The sequence below is a fragment of the Salvelinus sp. IW2-2015 genome, unplaced genomic scaffold (genome assembly GCF_002910315.2).
Source record: "Salvelinus sp. IW2-2015 unplaced genomic scaffold, ASM291031v2 Un_scaffold930, whole genome shotgun sequence".
In the NCBI taxonomy this organism is placed as follows: domain Eukaryota; kingdom Metazoa; phylum Chordata; class Actinopteri; order Salmoniformes; family Salmonidae; genus Salvelinus; species Salvelinus sp. IW2-2015.
This window is the reverse complement of record NW_019942653.1, coordinates 501,189-519,501: the sequence shown is the minus strand read 5'-3', so window position 1 is coordinate 519,501 and position 18,313 is coordinate 501,189. Positions and strand designations below refer to the sequence as shown.

Here is an 18,313-nt window from a genome sequence, read left to right as displayed (position 1 = left end):
ATAAAATCGCTGAAGCTGGAGACTCTGTATCTCCCTGTACTAACTTTCAAGCACCAGGCGTGTCAGAGCAGTCACAGATCATTACAGCTGTACATAGCCCATCTGTAAATAGCCCATCCACACTACCTGCATCGCCCATACTGTACGTTTTATTTATTGTTTTCATCCTTTGCATCCCCAGTATCTCTACTTTGCACATCTCATCTTCTGGGCACATCTACACATTTTCCAGTGTAATGCTATAATTGTATTCTGCGCCACTATTGGCTATTTATTGCCTTACCTCCATTATCTTACCTCATTTGCACACACTGTATATAGACTTTTTTCCTACTGTATTATTGACTGTATGTTGTTATTTCCATGTGTAACTCTGTTGTTGTTGTGTCTACTGTTGTCTTTATTCGTTGGTCAGGCGCAGTTGTAAATGAGAACTTGTTTTCAACTAGCCTACCTGTGGTTAAAATAAATGTTGAAATATATTGTTTTATAAACAAATAAAACCGCTGGAGCAACGTTGAAGAGGAATGGAACGTTCTTTAGTGATGAAGACCTGCTGCTCTTCGATTTGAAAGTAAACAACGTGCTGTGTTCTTTTCTCTTTTTTAAAAACTACAGCTTTAAAGAGACGCCTGCCCAGCTCCCCAAAGGCATCTGAAAAACCTCTCTCTGTAATAATTTTTTTAAGCTATGCTAACAAAAATATATGGCCTGTAATGGTGCGTCTGTTTTGTATCAAGAGGCTTTATATGAATTGTGTAAGCTATTGAGTTCAGGCTGTCCTTATTTATTTGTTGTTACATTTAGGCTTACATTTAGCCTAACATGTGGTTATCGAGGCATTTTATTATGAGTTGTCCCAAAACAAAAAATAACCTTTGAAATACTTTCCTTAACTTTTGTACACTAAAACTGTCCAATCAGCATCTCATCATGTAATGAATGTGGTGCGAGGCTGATGACAGGGAAAGTCCATCGTTTCCTGCGGTTGGGTTTGGTAGGCACTATTGGGTTGAATCTATAGGCTATTCTAGGAAGACGTTACTATACAGAAGACGTTGGCGCTCTCGACCTTCTCAACCAGTGTTACACAGAAGGTGTAATCATAGTTATAACGGATTATTATAAAGTAGTTTTGACGGTGGCCTGTCATGTACGGGGAGAGAGCTAATACTAGTTTTTTTCTACTTGGACTGTGCTTTGGCCTGTCAGATGCTACAGTGGGAAGATATTAATAGCAAGATGGTTGTGTCCTGCCAGCAGTGGCAAGAGCAATAGTTAGCTGACTGAACGCTGGTTGTGACATTGGTGGGGGAATATCATTTCAATACATCTAATTAAAGGAAGAAAACACAGCTGGATTGTTTTTTTTGGGGTTCTTGCTGTCAGACCTTCCTGACCTTTAAAAAAGAACGGCAGCTCTTCTCCCTTCTACCCTGATTGAGAATACTGTAATTTTTCATATGTCATTGCACAATTTGTGTAGTAGTCTTGGTGGTTCCATACCTCTTCCATTTAGAATGATGGAGGCACTTTGTTCTTGGGGTCATTCAATGCTGCAGACATGTTTTGGTACCTCTCTCAGATCTGTGCCTAACACCAATCCTGTCTGAGCTCTTACTGACAATTCCTTCGACCTGTGGAATGGTTTTTGCTCTGACATGCACTGTTCAACTGGTTTGTGTGCCTTTCCACGATCATGTCAATCATTCAATTTTACCTTCAATCAAGTTGTAGAAACATCTCAAGGATGATCAATAGAAACAGGATGCCCTGAGCTCATCACATCTTATTTATTGATGTAAAAAAAATTAAGGCTAGGTAACAAAAAATATAGGCTTGTAATGTTGTTGTTTTTTAACAATAAGCGTTAAATGAATGTTAAAGCTTTCGAGTTCAGGCTGTCCTTATTTGTTTTACATTTAGGCTACATTTAGGCCTAACATGTTGTTATTGAGGCATTTTATTATGATTTGTTCCCAAAAACAAATCAACTTTTGAAATACTGTTATTCCTTAACTTCGTACATCTAAAACTGTCAATCATCATCATCATGTAATGAATCACGCGAATTGAATGTGAGGCTGGGCTGGATTTCGGGCATTTGATTTCTATAGGTGGCCCGTTTTTTTCACGGAACCACCTGTGTGCACGATCTTGCAAATGTTGTTAATGCGTGTTATAATAAAGACCATAGGCAGCTGTTGAGTTTCAAGTTTGGAGAAGCTTACAATTTATCTTACAATTTCTATCGCTCTGCGTGCCATTTAAGATTATTTTTAAATGCCCATTTTCTTGGAACAGTTAAATTTCAACAATAACGTTTTTGTTTCTCAAAATGATTGTCCCGTGTTTAATCATAAAAATCTTCATTAAAATTCAGCTAATGCAAGAGTACCAGCCTTTGCAATGTGGACACAGTGGACACTGTGATCCATTGGCGGCTAAAGGAATTAGTGCATGGAACTCAGAGATAACCTATAGGTCAATGCAGCAATAGGCCTATAACTTACATCGTCAACTATGTAAAATACAAAGGCCTAAGGCCAACAAATAAAAACTGTAGAATATATCCTAATGAAAATTCAGGTTAATTCAATCGCATTAATCTCTATTCAGCTGGTCTGCCTCCCTTTCTATCTGTCTTGACTTGAACTAGCTATGTCTGGTGAAGTGCAACATTGTACCAATATAGGAGGTTGGCGTGATCAGGTGCACACGCTCCATCAAATTCTTATTTTGGCTAAACAACAATTTACTTTAGGGGAAGCCAGCATTCGAACAGTGCACTCTTCCACGTGCCAACTGTCACTTCTAATTCGCAAATGGCTGAAACAAGAATTATGTATATAATAATGTGATGGTCATGTCTCCGCCCTAACAATGCGAGTCGTCCCAAAGGCGGAAATGCAGGTGACAAGCTCAGGTCTGCATATTATGCCCATAGAAACGCATTGGGTTTATTCAGAACAGATTTTGTCGAAATTGAGCCCTCTCCCTTTGCCTCTTCCTCTATGCTAAAAATAGCAAGCAAAACAGCGTCCCTCTCTTTTGTTATATGTAGCCCACGTCTCTGATGCTGTCTGATCACAAATTGTATGACATGCCATACACTTTTGGTCCAGACATAACAGATACATGGTCTATACGTAATGAGGGGCGCTGTTTTGTTCGCTCTGATGCTTTTAACTGAGATTGATGAGTGTTTCTGTCTGCGCGCGTCTCGGTCAAGGTAGCAAGAAAACAGAGAAAGACACTCACGCACACTGACACAAATCATGCTGCCTAATGCTTCCAGTTAGGCTGTATATTGTACAGTTGCAATAAAACGTATGTGAACCCTTTGGAATTACCTGGAATTCTGTATAAATTGGTCAAAACATGTGATCTGATCTTCCTCTAAATCACAATAATAGACAAACACAGTGTGCTTAAACTAATAGCACACAAAATATTTTATTTTTCTTGACTATATTGAATACATCATTTAAACATTCAGTGTAGGTTGGAAAAGTATGTGAACCTCTAGGCTAAGGACTTCTCCAACCAAAAGCTAATTGGAGTCAGGAGTCAGCTAACCTGGAGTTCAATCAATGAGACGAGATTGGAGATGTTGGTTAGAGCTGCCTTTGAAAAATTAAAGGAGAGCCGCACACTCTAGGAGCTCAGATGTAATAATTTAATAACCTAATATCCAACGTTTCGACAGACAAGCTGTCTTCATAAGGATATAATGACAAACACTGCGAGGTGACTAGTTTATATAGTGTCAAAGGACACACACAGGTGTCTGTAATCATGGCCGGATGTGGCCTGATATCATTAGTTAATTAAAATAGCATACAAAAAACATAAATGGATAGCATACAATCATAGATACAATTTGGCTACATCGGCCTACAAACTTTTACAATAGCAAAATCACAAAAATCACAAGAATCAGATCAAAGTTTACGTTGAGACAGAAGGGAGCAAGGGTCTTTAAATGAAATATCTCACGAATTAAACCACACAAAAATGCACAAAACGCACGAAATCTGCTGAAATACATTATGTACATATGTGGACGAATTTAATATGAGGTTGGGATGGAATTTAAGGCGTGTCACAAGTTAAGAATTTGGTGAAACTTTATTTCATAGTGTTGTAAGTCTATTCATAGGTACTGAAAATATTAATACAAAAATAATGATTTGAGTAAACATTAGATTATTCAAATCGTATTAGTTAAAATAAAATCAGGATTATCAGTGGGTGGCAGGTATCCCCTGGCTGACAAGGTAAAAATCTGTCGTTCTGCCCGTGAACAAGGCAGTTAACCCACTGTTCCTAGGCCGTCATTGAATATAATAATTTGTTCTTAACTGACTTTCCTAGTTAAATAAAGGTTAAAAAAATAAAATTATTATGCTGAGACATTTAACTCAAAGTGAGCGCAGGGGTTGCCTTGTAATGTTCGTCATAACAGATATTGCACCATTAATCTTCCTCAGAATTCTATTTCCCCTCTTGAATCAGAAAGCCGCAGGGGAGAATGGAGCGAACATAGCACATTTAAGGTGTGGCACAAGTTGAGAATTTGGTGAAACTTTATTTCATACTGTTATAAATCTCTTCATATGTAAAGTAAATAATACAACAAATGAACACATTATGATTTGAGTAAATATTCGATTATTGAAATCGTATTTTAAAATAATCTGGATTATGCTGAGACATTTAACTCAAGAGGGAGCGTTTGTCTTCCTCAGAATCCTATTTCATCTCTTTAATCAGGAGGCCGTATGGGCGAATGGAGCGCTCCACTATCCTCTTCTCTTCCTCCTTCGATGTATTTTTTGGAACACGAACTAGCCAGTATTTATCCATGTTACATTTCTCTCTCTCCTTTGGATTGACCCTGTTCTGCATTACCACTTTGTAGCTTTTCCCATTCTTCTTTGATGTAAAAGTAGTGGAATAGTCATCCGTGGCAATACTTAAAACTGGGGTTGAGTAGATTCCTCTCCCGAACAGCTCCCCTTTTCCCGCTTCGTAGTGAAAGCTGATGATGCCTTTGGCTCCATCTTTACTGGTTCCATGGAAGGAGACAGGCCACTCACCCGGTGCAGACTCACTTCTCCATCCATTTGGGCCCAGCCAATTCCTATCCGGGTATTTATCCAGAACCGTCAAAGCCATTCGATACCACCCCAATGGACGTTGGTATGGCTCATCTCCCCTCATGCACCCAGGCGATGTAGTCATATTGGTGAAGTCGTAGTCAAACCGATGGTCAATGAACTCTGCTACATCTATGAAGAACTCTTCTTCGACGTCAGAATAATGATGTGCTAAGAAGAATCTGTGGTGAAAGTCGAGAAGAGACATATTTGGATTGTTTCCATGCTTTATACACTTCCCTAAGAGTGCAGATAGCGCTTCACAAACTAACTCCTTGTCCTGCATAATTGCAGAGCAGGTGTCCGTAGCAAAGAAGTGAGTAGGAGCTTAGAGAAATTTGATCAGTCTCTTGCTTTAAAATGAGCAGTGTTGCTAGGTCTAGCTATAATGTATAGCCCAATGACATCTGAAACCCCGCCCACAGGGCATTGATCTCTAAACCACATTTTTCTCTGAGTGTACTACCCATAGACTTTCGGTTTCTATATGAGTGTTTTGGGAAATTGGAGCATCATTTTTCCAGGAATTGGGTAAACACTGTTTGTTTCTCTACGAGGTTAAGGGGAAATACTTTCTGTTTCTATATGAGGTTTTAGAACACCCTTCAACTGTACTGTACACGATGTGATTAAATACAGTATTAATATTCACTTGCTGTGTTTATCATTTCAAATGTATGGAGGAAGACTGTTTAAAAAATATCCCTTGTTTAAGTTTTCTGTGACTTTATTTAATTCCAAGTCATCTATAGAGATGCTGCCTATGCTGTCTGACAAAATCATTATTTTAGTAGTTCATCAACGTAAACAAGGAATTATTTTATGACTGCTGAATACAAACTATCAATCACTTAAATCATTTATTATTCACCCCAACCTCACATTCAATTTGTGAATATACACTACTGTTCAAAAGTTTGGGGTCACTTAGAAACTTTATTTCACAGTGTTTTAAGTCGCTCTGGATAAGAGCGTCTGCTAAATGACTTAAATGTAAATGTAAATGTTTTAAGTCTATTCATAGGTACTGAAAATAAACATTTAAAAATCATGATTTGAGTAAACATTAGATTATTCAAATCGTATTACTTAAAATAAAATCAGGATTATCAGTGGGCGGCAGGTATCCCCTAGCTAAAAAGGTAAAAATCTGTCGTTCTGCCCCTGAACACTGTTCCTAGGCCGTCGTTGTAAATAACAATTTGTTCTTAACTGACTTGCCTATTTAAATAAAGGTTAAACACATTTTTTTGGGGCTGAGACATTTATCGTCATTTATAGACATTTATCGTCATAACAGATTAATCTTAATCATCTTAATCAGATTAATCATTAATCTTCCTCAGAATTCTATTTCCCCTCTTGAATCAGAAAGCCGTCTTGAAGCAGAATAGCCGTAGGGGAGAATGGAGCGAACATAGCACATTTAAGGTGTGGCACAAATTGAGAATTTGGTGAAACTTTATTTCACAGTGTTTTAAGTCTATTCATAGTACTGAAAATAAACATTTAAAAATCATGATTTGAGTAAACACTTAGAAATTCCTTGTTTTTGAAAGAAATACCTTTTTTTTGTCCATTTAAAATAACATCAAATTGATCAGAAATACAGTGTAGACATTGTTAATGTTGTAAATGACCATTCTGTCACGCTGGTATAAAGGATTTGAGAGCAGCGCAGGAATACACAATAGTGGTTTTTAACACACCCAAAACAAACACGTATACAAAAACACTGGTGTGTACCCAAACAAACAACACAGTCTCACATTCAATTCGCGCATATATGTACAAAATGTATTTCAGCAGATTTCGTGCGTTTTTGTGCATTTTTGGGGTGTTTTGGGTGGTTCAATTCGTTTGAAAATACACGAATTTCTATGCTACTTAATTCGTTGGAAAATACACGAATTTCTGTGCTACTTAATTCGTGCGAAAAGACACGAATTTAACCAGTAGGCGACACAAGCCGTTGCAACAACATGTAGACGCGATAATTTGTCTTTCATTTTTGTTCTTCTTAATGGCTAATTCAACGTCATGAATATACAGAAATGTTGTCTTTGTTAACCATGTTTTTAAAATGTGTCTTGTATGCCTATATGTACTGTTTTAGACTTGCTGAACAGAATTTTTGAGAAAAGACGCACAACGCTTTTTGAGTTATGCCATTTTTCTGGGATTAAAGTCAAAAACGCAAAGTAGGGTGCTAATTAAGTAGGGTGCTAATGCTTATTACTTTGACGTGAAGCGGTCAGCTTCACGTCAAAGTACATAAGCATACGGTGTCAGGAAAAAAAGAACCAGCCATTTTATCTATCGTAATTTAAGAGAAATCGTACATTGACAAATTGTCATGTCACAAAAAAGAGTTAAAAAAAAAAAAAGTTACAGATCCAGTTGCAGTGTGTTTCAGACGAACATTTTTAAGTGGGTCTCAAGCTCTCCAGAATTCTGTGATTTTATGTGATTTTATGAAATAACACACACTCATTTAACCCTCTGTAAAAATCAGTTCTTAACATAAAGACTTTAAACCTCAACATTATATAAGAGCCTACCCCAAGAGGATATGTGTTTCACTTTGCTCCTATGTCAACCGGAAGACCTTCAAATGGTGCCTAGGGTCAGTTTCGAAGGTTAAAAATGTCAGATCTGCCTCCCGGTGCGCATGTCTTAGGCACTGCATGCAGTGCTAGCTGCGCCACCAGAGTCTCTGGGTTTGCGCCCAGGCTCTGCCGCCCCGGCCGCACCGGGAGGTCCGTTGGCCTAGCGTCGTCCGGTTAGGAGGGTTTGGCCGGTAGGATATCCTTCTCATCGCGCTCCAGCGACTTTGTGGCGGGCCCGGGGCAGTGCGCGCTAGCCAAGGGGGCCATGTGCACCGGTGTTTCCTCCGACACATTGTGCGGCTGGCTTCCGGGTTGGAGGCGCCGCTGTGTTAAGAAGCAGTGCGGCTTGGTTGGGTTGTGCTTCGAGGAGCGACGTGGCTTTCGACCTTCTTCTCTCCTAGCCATACGGGAGTTGTAGCGATGAGACAAGATAGTTATTACTAGCGATGGATACCACGAAGAAAAGGGATAAAAGGGATGGAGTGAAAAAGTATGGTGCTTAAAACACACAAAGCCTGCAATGGCATGCCATTATCTCCAGCCGTGCCAAGGTTCAACGAGATGCCCCGCTTGACCGCTAGCTAGTCGTGAGTGCAGCGACAGGGACAAGAAGAAGACCCAAATGACCCTTTGACCTCAATTTCATATTCTTTTGCTTGGGAGACAGAGAGAGAACCGTTAAGGGTAGAAGCACAATTTGACCTCAGGAACGTTCCTAAGGTCCTCCCGATCTTGTGCAAGCCTAACATTGACCGTGTGGCATTAACCCTAATAGTTAAAAGAAGGTGTTTACATCAAACAGTTTACAATGACATGTCTCCCCATAGGAGACATGCCTGCTCCCCTAAATTCAACCTGAAGCCTATTGTGTTAATAATGCCTTATGAACCTGTCTTCGATGACAATCCATCAGGCCACTATGAGGTCTACCTGTGTCGATTCTAAGCTTCCTGGAGCAACCGAAGTGGTTAAAATCACCCTAAAAGTGTTTGCCATACCCAACCTGCAGTTTGAGAGAAATAGTGCATTCAACCCTATGTAAATCAGTAGTTCTTAACGTATAGACTTAAAACTCAGGATTCTGTAAAGCCCACTCCAATGAGGATATGTGTTTACTTTCAGCTTCCTGTGCCAACCGAAGTGCCATAATTGGTGTCAAAAGGGCTGTTTCGAAGGGTTAAAAAAGTCAAATCTTTCCAAAACTTAATATATGTGAATAGGAACCCTCATGAACTGTAAATCAGTCATTCATCCCATCAGATTTCAAGGAAAAATTTACACACCCACACAGAAAGGATGGAGTGACACACTGAGGGGCTTAAGGCAGACAGTGCCGGCAATAGTTACTTTTGTTTGAACTTTTAAAAAACCGTCAGACCTAGAGTTCTGAAACTTTACAAACCTGTTCTAGAGCTCAGGTCGATTAAGCACGGTGAGTTATGTGGCTCTAGAAGGTTCTCGCGACGATAAAAAGCCTCGGTGCATTTGCATTGACTTCAATTCATTTTGAGCATTACAAAATGGTGACATTTAGAAAAGTCCCAGAGTTGCACGACTAGGTGCATTGAAACCGGCTCGGCCCATAGAGACGGACCCCGACATTTCTGTCCGATAGCTCATTCAAGGACCCCGTAGCAAGGCATGGAAAAAAAATGGAATTTCAGCACCAATTAAGGTTTTGCTCGGGCACCGAATGACCTATCGAGCCGAAACTTGGATTCGAGGTCGCCTCACATAGGCAAAAATAATGTGAAAACTGTGACCCGCAGCTAGAACATAACTACCTATTATTTGTTTTATTATGGTTTAAATGGAAGGCGCTGTGAATTTTGGGCCTGCTCTGAAATATGTGATAGTTGGCTTCTAAACGAGTTGGAAAAGTGAGTTTGGAGTCAGATGGTATCAGTTTGGTGTCGAAAATATCTAATTGGCTGATGGACACTGACTTGCTAGTTGACTTTTGTGCATTTGCAATATGTTTCAACAGTGAAAAACCACCAAAATAGCATTCTGAAATCACCACTAAAAATGACATCACCATAGCCGTGCCGAGTTCAACGAGATGCCCCGCTTGACCGTAGCTTGCTCGGTCTGACGCAGCAGCGACAATGACAAGAAGATGACCCTTGACCTACATTTCAAGTCTTTTGCTTTTGGGAGACAGAGAGAGAACTGTTAAGGTTTAGAAGCACAATTTGACCTCAGAGACGTTCCTAAGGTCTCTGTGCAAGCCTAACTGACCGTGTGGCATTAACCCTTAACAGTTAAAAGAAGGTGTTTACATCAAACAGTTTACAATGACATCTCACCCCATAGGAACACATTGCCTGCACCCCTAAATTCAACCTGAAGCCTATGGGGGTTATGAATGTCTATGAACCCTGTCTTCAATTACAATCCATCAAGCCACTATGAGGTCTACCTGTGTTGATTCTAAGCTCCTGAGCAACCGGAAGTGATAAAATCACCCTAAAAGTGTTTTGCCATACCCAACCAGCAGGTTGATATAAGTGCATTCAACCCTGGTAAATCAGTCAGTTCTTAACGTATAGACTTAAAACTCAGGATTCTGTAAAAGCATACCCCGATCAGGTATAGTATTTACTTATAGTTCCTGTGCCAACCGGAAGTGCCTTAAAATGGGGTCATAGGTGCTGTTTCGAAGGTTTAAAAAGGTCAGATCTTTCCAAAACTTTAAATGTGTGAATCGGTCAACCCTCATGACTGTAAATCAGTAATTTCGCTTAACAGATGTAAAAGAAAAGCTCTCTCTCTCACAACACACACACACACACACACACACACACACACACACACACACACACACACCACACACACACACACACACACACACACACACACAACACACACACACACACACACACACACACACACACACAACACACAAAGCAAGACGGAGTGAAAAAGTATGGTGCTTAAAGACACACAGAGTTAAATGCTTTTAGGATCCAGACTTCCATACCCGCTCTGGGAGCGCTATACTACCCGTCCCCAAAATAATATGGTGCCTGGATCCTGAGTGATTTGATGGAGTTTTCAAAAAAAATTCTGTTTTTTCTTTGGAAAATATTTTATGCTTTTTCTTCTCGAGTCAATGTGCCTGAGTATTTATGTAGGTTTTCAAAAATATTTAAGTTCCAAAACTTTTCGTGCACCTGGTTTTTTTTGGGGTTACCGCAGCGTCATTTTTCAAAACGGTTGAAATTGCTTTTAGGGGGCATCAGAGTGTTACATGACCGGAGGTAACTTTCTTGTTCTTCTTGTACTTCCGGTAGGCTAGAAGCTTTCCGGTGTTTGCTGGCTCGACACAGGTCGCACAGGTATTGCACCTTGATATCTATGATCGTCATACTAACCGTAGTGTACCGAAGTGCTAAAGTGGATATCCGATAACTTCTCTCTAGCTATTTCGCCACTTGACCGGTAATTTGAACACAAGAACGTTTCTAGTGAAAAGTGTGTACACCTCAAGCCATGTATTTACCACTCAGCCCACCAGCCTTATTTACGGGTATTAACGTTTTGGTAATTTGTGTTGGCCAACAAAATGTGTAAGACTACAATGACCTGCCATACGTTCCCCAAATGTTATACGAAAAAATTTTTTTGTTATTGATGGACAATGGGCTATAAGGAGCTACTCCCGACTTACAAGTATACATCTATTCGACACAATACATGAAAGTAGCTTATACGGTAATGACGTGTATCTACTCTTTATGTATTACAAGTGACCTAATACATCCAATCACGATGCGTGGAACTTTTACACCCGACTATGACCATCCCTAAAACAACCATCTATATAATCTCTAGTAGCAGTAGCATTAGTGCTCGTACGATATCAGTCACGTCGCGACTTTATATCTCAGAACAGCAATCTGTTCGAGTAATCAAATCAGATAAACACCCAAGTTAGCTATACTATTTATTATTAGCGGCGCCATAAAACCACAATGTTTTTAAATAGGATTAAATAAAGACCCAATATATATATAACCTCGTATGGTTATATGGGTAAAATATATTCATAACGTAAAATAAATAAATACAGGCGATCGCGTCTATGGTTGTTGCAACGGCTTGTGTCGCCTACTGGTTAAATTCGTGTCTTTTCGCACGAATTAAGTAGCACAGAAATTCGTGTATTTTCGCACAAATTAAGTAGCACAGAAATTCGTGTATTTTCAAACGAATTGAACCACCCCAAAACACCCCAAAAATGCACAAAAACGCACGAAATCTGCTGAAATACATTTTGTACATATATGCGCGAATTGAATGTGAGGCTGGGCTGAAACAAAAGTGCGAGTGTAAACCTTGTTGAACCACACGGGACGATACCCGTAATACACAATATATAAAGCACGCAGCATAACAGCTGCACCAACGCATAGGTACTCACACCACCAACGGACATGAGAACAATAACCGACAAAGACAGAGGGAACAGAGGCCACATATATCAAATCAAATCGAATTTTATTTGTCACAAGTTTCCCGAATACAGCAAGTGTAGACTTTACCGTGAAATGCTTACTTACAAGCCCTTAACCAACAGTGAAGTTCAAGAAGAAGAAAATATTTACCAAGTAAGCTAAAGTTAAAAGTAATAATAAAAGTAACACAATAAGAATAACAATAACAAGGTTATATACAGTGGGAACCGGTACCGAGTCAGTGTGCAGGGGACAGGCTAGTTGAGTTAATCTGTACATGTAGGTGGGGGCGAAGTGTTGGAGATTTTCCAGTCATCTGATGATTCTCAGTACCTATACTGTTCTCTTTGAAGTAGAAAGAAGAATCGATATAAGTTTAAATATTAGTGTCACGCCCTGGCCTTAGTTATCTTTGTTTTCTTTATTATTTTAGTTAGGTCAGGGTGTGACATGGGGGATGTTTGTGTGTTTTTGTCTAGTCTAGGGTGTTTGTATTGTCTAGGGGTTTTGGTAGAGTTAGTGGGGTTGTGTTCAGTGTAGGTGTTTATGTAAGTCTATGGTTGCCTGGATTGGTTCTCAATTAGAGACAGCTGTCTATCGTTGTCTCTGATTGAGAGCCATATTTAGGCAGCCATAGGCATTAGGTAGGTTGTGGGTAATTGTCTATGTCTCGACGTTAGTTGCGTGTGTCTGCACTTTCGTTTTGTAGCTTCACGGTCGTTTGTTGTTTTTTGGTCTAGTTTGTATTAGTGTTCGTTTTCATCTTCAAATAAAAAGAATATGTATTTATATCACGCTGCGCCTTGGTCCTCTCTTTCACCTAACGACGATCGTGACAATTAGACATGTGTAAACAGAGTGAAGGCTGAAGCCCATGTGAGTGTACAAAGCTAGATCAACATCGAATTGACCATTGGACATGTAAAAAACAGAACGTAAGCAGAATCTGTGTAGATGAGGCAAGGTAGACTATCAAGATGTGTCTGGTCTGGGCCATATCTGATCTTGTGAAGGCTACTGGACAGCACATGGGTTAAGTCATAGTCTTTTATAATATTATTAATCACACTTTGATTTGGTAGATATTGAGAATGGATATGAAGGAGAAGATATCGCCAATCCTAAAATAAAATGTAGCAAACATTAAATAAACAAGTAATTACAACTTATTTACATTGGGGATAATGTGTGTGAGTGCATGTTGTTTTATCTTTCCTTGTCATCCACCCATCGCTGCTTTGTCAGTCTTGATAGGCCCTGTGTATGCACTTCTGGGTGAGGCTGTCAGGCAGTGCATGGCAGATCTGAAAGAGAGATACACAAAGTGACAGTAAGTATACAGGTCAACAACATGTCTGTGTGTACATCTGTTGGTGTGGGTGAGCATATGCAATATAATTCTGAATTACCTGTATCCATCTGGGAATCCTCAAAAGTTTCTCCCTTCATGGCCAGTGTAGTAGGAACTGGTGCAGCCGGTAAATTAAATACCACAGCAGAGGACTGCTGTGACTACAGCTTAGCTGCTGGGGGTGGCAGATCTTAAAGAGAGAGGCACACTTTTCTTAATTGACAATAATCATACAACTAAATAGACTGAATGAGTGTAAGGCCTAGATTCAATCAGATCAAGCGTTATCTGGGGATATCCGACACCCACATAGCTGATGTTTTGGCGGTGTCTTAGGTGTAACTGCGTTGGATCTGTCAAATCGGTAAGCAGCAGCTCTTGATCATTTTCACAAAACTACACCGTCCTACTCACGTTACAAGTTCAGAATGAGAAAGTGTAAGTTATATAGAAATAATGACGCTCTAATTCAAAATCATTAAACTAAATAATGAGGATTTCTATCAGCCTAATCGAGGTGTAGATTATGTCTCAAATTCCAGCGTTGTAAACTAACTTGTAAACAGGGCTACATGAGATTTCTGTTAATGCGATGCTTTAGGTATAATGCCAGGAGCTGCTTGTGAATTTCACAACTCTAACACAGTTCTACCTCAGACACCGCCAAACAACCGCTATGTGGATGTCAGCTAAAGCGAACGTGATTGAATAGAGCCCCAAGTGAGGGAGAGTGTGCATCTGTGTATACATGCATATAATAATTACCTGTATCACCTGTCATGGCCGGTGTAGCAGATGCAGGGGCAGACGACTGCAGCTGTGAAGACTGTGGTTGAGCTGATAGGGGTGTCAGATCTAAAAGAGAGAGGAACAATTTTCTTAAGTTAAAATAATTATACAACAAAACAGAGTGAGTGATTGAGTGAGTGTGTAAACATATGTTTGATAATTACCTGGACCACATCACACTGCTTCAGGTCTACAAGCCTCTGGAAGTTCCAGCGTGCCATTCCAGGCCTGGAACAGCTTGGTGGAAAGACGGTTATCTGTCACCCACAGAGCAGGTTGGCAGATCTGAAAAAATGGGCACAATATAATTTTAATGACAAAGCCTTGACTACACGCTAACCTAAGCCAAACAGACTATGGGAGGCGCACAGTAGTACATAGAGCCATGACTACATGGAACTCTATTCCACATCAAGGATCCCACGCAAGCAGTAAAATTAGATTTAAAAAACAGATAAAAATACACCTTATGGAACAGCGGGGACTGTGAAGAGACACATGTATACACACAATAACATATGCACTGCACACACAAGGATTTTGTGTTGTAGATATGTGGTAGTAGAGCAGTGGCCTGAGGGCACACACTTAATGTGTTGTAATGTTTTTAAAATTGTATAACTGCCTTAATTTTTTGGAGCTGAAGAAGAGTAAGTGCTGTCTTGGCAGCAGCTAATGGGGATCCATAATAAATACAATACAACAAATTAATTACGTTTCTGTGTGTGTGTGTATCTGGCAACCCATGCAGCAGACTTCATTTTCCCAACTTTCTCATTGTACTTGCCCTTGCAATCTGATCTGTGTGTGTGTTCTGTGTTATTATGACTTAGAAGTGTCAACCTGACCACATCCTTGTAGTAGGCCATTCAGTGAGTAGCTTTGGAAAAAATGACTATCAACAGTGTACAGTAAAAGGATATCAACTATTCAGATCTGGATTGACAAGTAGGCTAAATCATGTGAAGTTACAAACCTCTAGGGCTTAGTCTACACTCAAGTTAAATAAAGAATGCAGTACATGAGCTCTAGGACCATGCCTCAGGACTTCCTGGCCTGACGACTCCTGGCTATCCCTGTTTCCAGCCCACCTAGTTGTGCTGCTGATCCAGTCTCTGCTGTTTCTGTCTGCAGCTATGGAACCCTGACCTGATCCCCATGTCGTGTGCCAGCACGACACAGGGATTCTTTAGCTAAATAGCCCAGTACTGTACTCCCGACCGTCATGTTGTACAGCGCCATATTTTCCATTCCATCCTGACGGAAACCCAGTCGGTTTTTCGCTTTGCTTTTAATAGAAACACCATAAAATTAATCAAATTAATTAACCTCTTGACGGTAGGGGTCAGATTATTATTATAATCTTTTTAAAATACCGTTCCCAAGGCAAACAGACTATTTCTCAGGTCCAGATCGTAGAATATGCATATAATTTACAGATTAGGATAGAAAACACTCCAAAGTTTCCAAAACTGTCAAAATATTGTCTGTGAGTATAACAAAACTGATTCTGCAGGCGAAAACCTGAGGAAATCTAACCCAGAAGTTATTTTAAAAAATTAAAAAAATCTGTGTTTCCTGGCCTGTCTTTCTTCCATTTAAAGGGGTATCAACCAGATTCCTTTTCCAATGGCTTCCTCAGGCTGTGGCCAGGCTTTAGACATAGTTTCAGGCTTTTATTTTGAAGAATTAGCGAGATTTTTCAAAACTAGTCAGGTGTCCTCTGATTAGTTCCTGCGCGCGAGAAGGGTAGCTCTCCATTTTCTTTCTCTCTTTTATTGAATAGGTTACGGTCCGGTTGAAATATTATCGATTATGTTTGTTAAAAACAACCTGAGGATTGTTTATAAAAAACATTTGATATGTTTATACGAACATTACGGATACTTTTTGGAATTTTCGTCGAACGGAACGAGGCTTTGGTTTTCTGAACATAAYGTGCAACACAAATGGCGTTTTTTTGTTATAAAAGTAATATTTATCGAACAAAAATAACATTTGTTGTGTAACTGGGAGTCTTGTGAGTGCAAACATCCGAAGATTATCAAAGGTAAGTGATTAATTTTATTGCTTTTCTGACTTTCGTGACCATGCTAATTTGGGGCTAGCTGTTGTAGCATTGATTGATACACTCACAAAAGCTTGGATTGCTTTCGCTGCAAAGCATATTTTCAAAATCTGACCGATAGGTGGATTAACAACAAGCTAAACTGTGTTTTGGTATATTTCACTTGTGATTGCATGATTATAATATTTTTTGTAATATTTTTGAATCTGATACGTTTGGGAATTTTCTTCTGCCTTTCAGGACCTGAACGAGGCTGTAGTTTTCTGAACATAACGTGCAACCCAAATGGCGTTTTTTTTGTTATAAAGTAATATTTATCGAACAAAAATAACATTGTTGTGTACTGGGAGTCTCGTGAGTGCAAACATCCGAAGATTATCAAGGTAAGCGATTAATTTTATTGCTTTTCTGACTTTCGTGACCATGCTAATTTGGGGATAGTTGTTGTAGCATTGATTGATACACTCACAAAAGCTTGGATTGCTTTCGCTGCAAACATATTTTCAAAATCTGACACGATAGGTGGATTAACAACAAGCTAAACTGTGTTTTGGTATATTTCACTTGTGATTGCATGATTATAAATATTTTTAGTAATATTTTGCGCCCTGCAATTCAGCGGTTGTTTAGGAAAATGATCCCGTAAAAGGGATCCGTAGCGCAGAGAAGTTAAGCAAAATTTCTTAAAATCAGTCCCATATACCATGTTCTTACAAAAAAAGTTTTTAAATTGTCTAGTACAGCCACTATTGAAGGCTATCAAATGCTTCTCAAAGATGCCCTCTGGTGTTCAAACTAGCACTAACTAGCATAAATGGTACCAGTGGTTCACACTTAAATAACGCGCCATAGAATTCTGCGGCACCATGCAAGCTGCGCCGCAGTACGCTGCAACTTTTAAAGGACAAACCACTGTATGTGGGCGCTCTCCTCCACGCCCCTTGGAGCATGTAGTGGAGATGGCATGTGCCTTACCATTAGCTGACACTACCAGGCCTCAGGCTTGCCTGAGTGCGGGACACCACACATTGTAGGTGGGGAGGTCTCCTCTACGCTCACTAGACTCGAGGCGGAGACTAAACACATTGGCCCTGCAGTGATAGGGCATTGCATGGATCTACGAAGTGGGGAGAGGTATCTCCAGCTTGTCTGGGGAGGTAGGCCTACATCTGATGTGGGTAGTACCATCCACGTCCATTGATTTGCTAAAACAGACGGAAGAAGCCTAGGCTCCCACTGGGCACGGATCACTGAATGTCAACTTGATGAAATTCAAAGGAGCGTACCAACCTGTAGTAATCCTGCTCAATACGAGGGGAACCACAGGTTCAGACATTTGGTGTATGTGCTTGGCTGAGGAGCCAATGGTGGGAAGCTACCATCTGTGCGATTATGACTGAACGCCTCTAAGTCAGAATCCCCCTTAAAACTTCTTCTTAATAGGGGGCGCTATTTTCACTTTGGGAAAAAATCGTGCCCAAATTAAACTGCCTCATACTCTGTTCTAGATCATACAATATGCATATTATTATTACTATTGGATAGAAAACACTCTGAAGTTTCTAAAACTGTTTGAATTATATTTGTGAGTAAAACAGAATTCATTTGGCAGCAAACTTCCAGACAGGAAGGGAAAATTCTGAAAATGGGGCTCTGTGTCAGGGGCTGCCTATTCAACTGGCTTATATTTATGGATCTGTATGCACTTCATACGCCTTCCACTAGATGTCAACTGGCAGTAGAATGTTGAATGGGGTGTCTAGCTTGATGTGAGACCGAATGAGAGCTTTTGGAGTGACAGGTCCGCTCTATTGGCAGTATGCAACTGCACACCAGGAAACCCCACATTGTCTTCTGAAATGCGTTCGGTTTAC

At 39.9% G+C, this 18,313-nt stretch overlaps 1 protein-coding gene and 1 long non-coding RNA gene across 2 annotated transcripts; both read right to left on the bottom strand.

The window, feature by feature from the left end:
- Positions 1 to 4,377: 4,377 nt before the first annotated feature.
- On the bottom strand, positions 4,378 to 5,517 carry LOC139024060 (uncharacterized). The gene has a single exon (XM_070438449.1). The coding sequence runs from the start codon at positions 5,446 to 5,448 to the stop codon at positions 4,756 to 4,758; it is 693 nt and encodes a 230-aa protein (XP_070294550.1). The 5' UTR covers positions 5,449 to 5,517; the 3' UTR covers positions 4,378 to 4,755.
- A 7,992-nt stretch (positions 5,518 to 13,509) lies between these two features.
- On the bottom strand, positions 13,510 to 14,651 carry LOC139024059 (uncharacterized). Its single transcript, XR_011475293.1, has 4 exons — positions 14,536 to 14,651; positions 14,348 to 14,437; positions 13,641 to 13,772; positions 13,510 to 13,535 (listed from the first exon to the last, which is right to left on the bottom strand). It is a non-coding gene; the product is annotated as an uncharacterized lncRNA (long non-coding RNA).
- Positions 14,652 to 18,313: the final 3,662 nt, after the last annotated feature.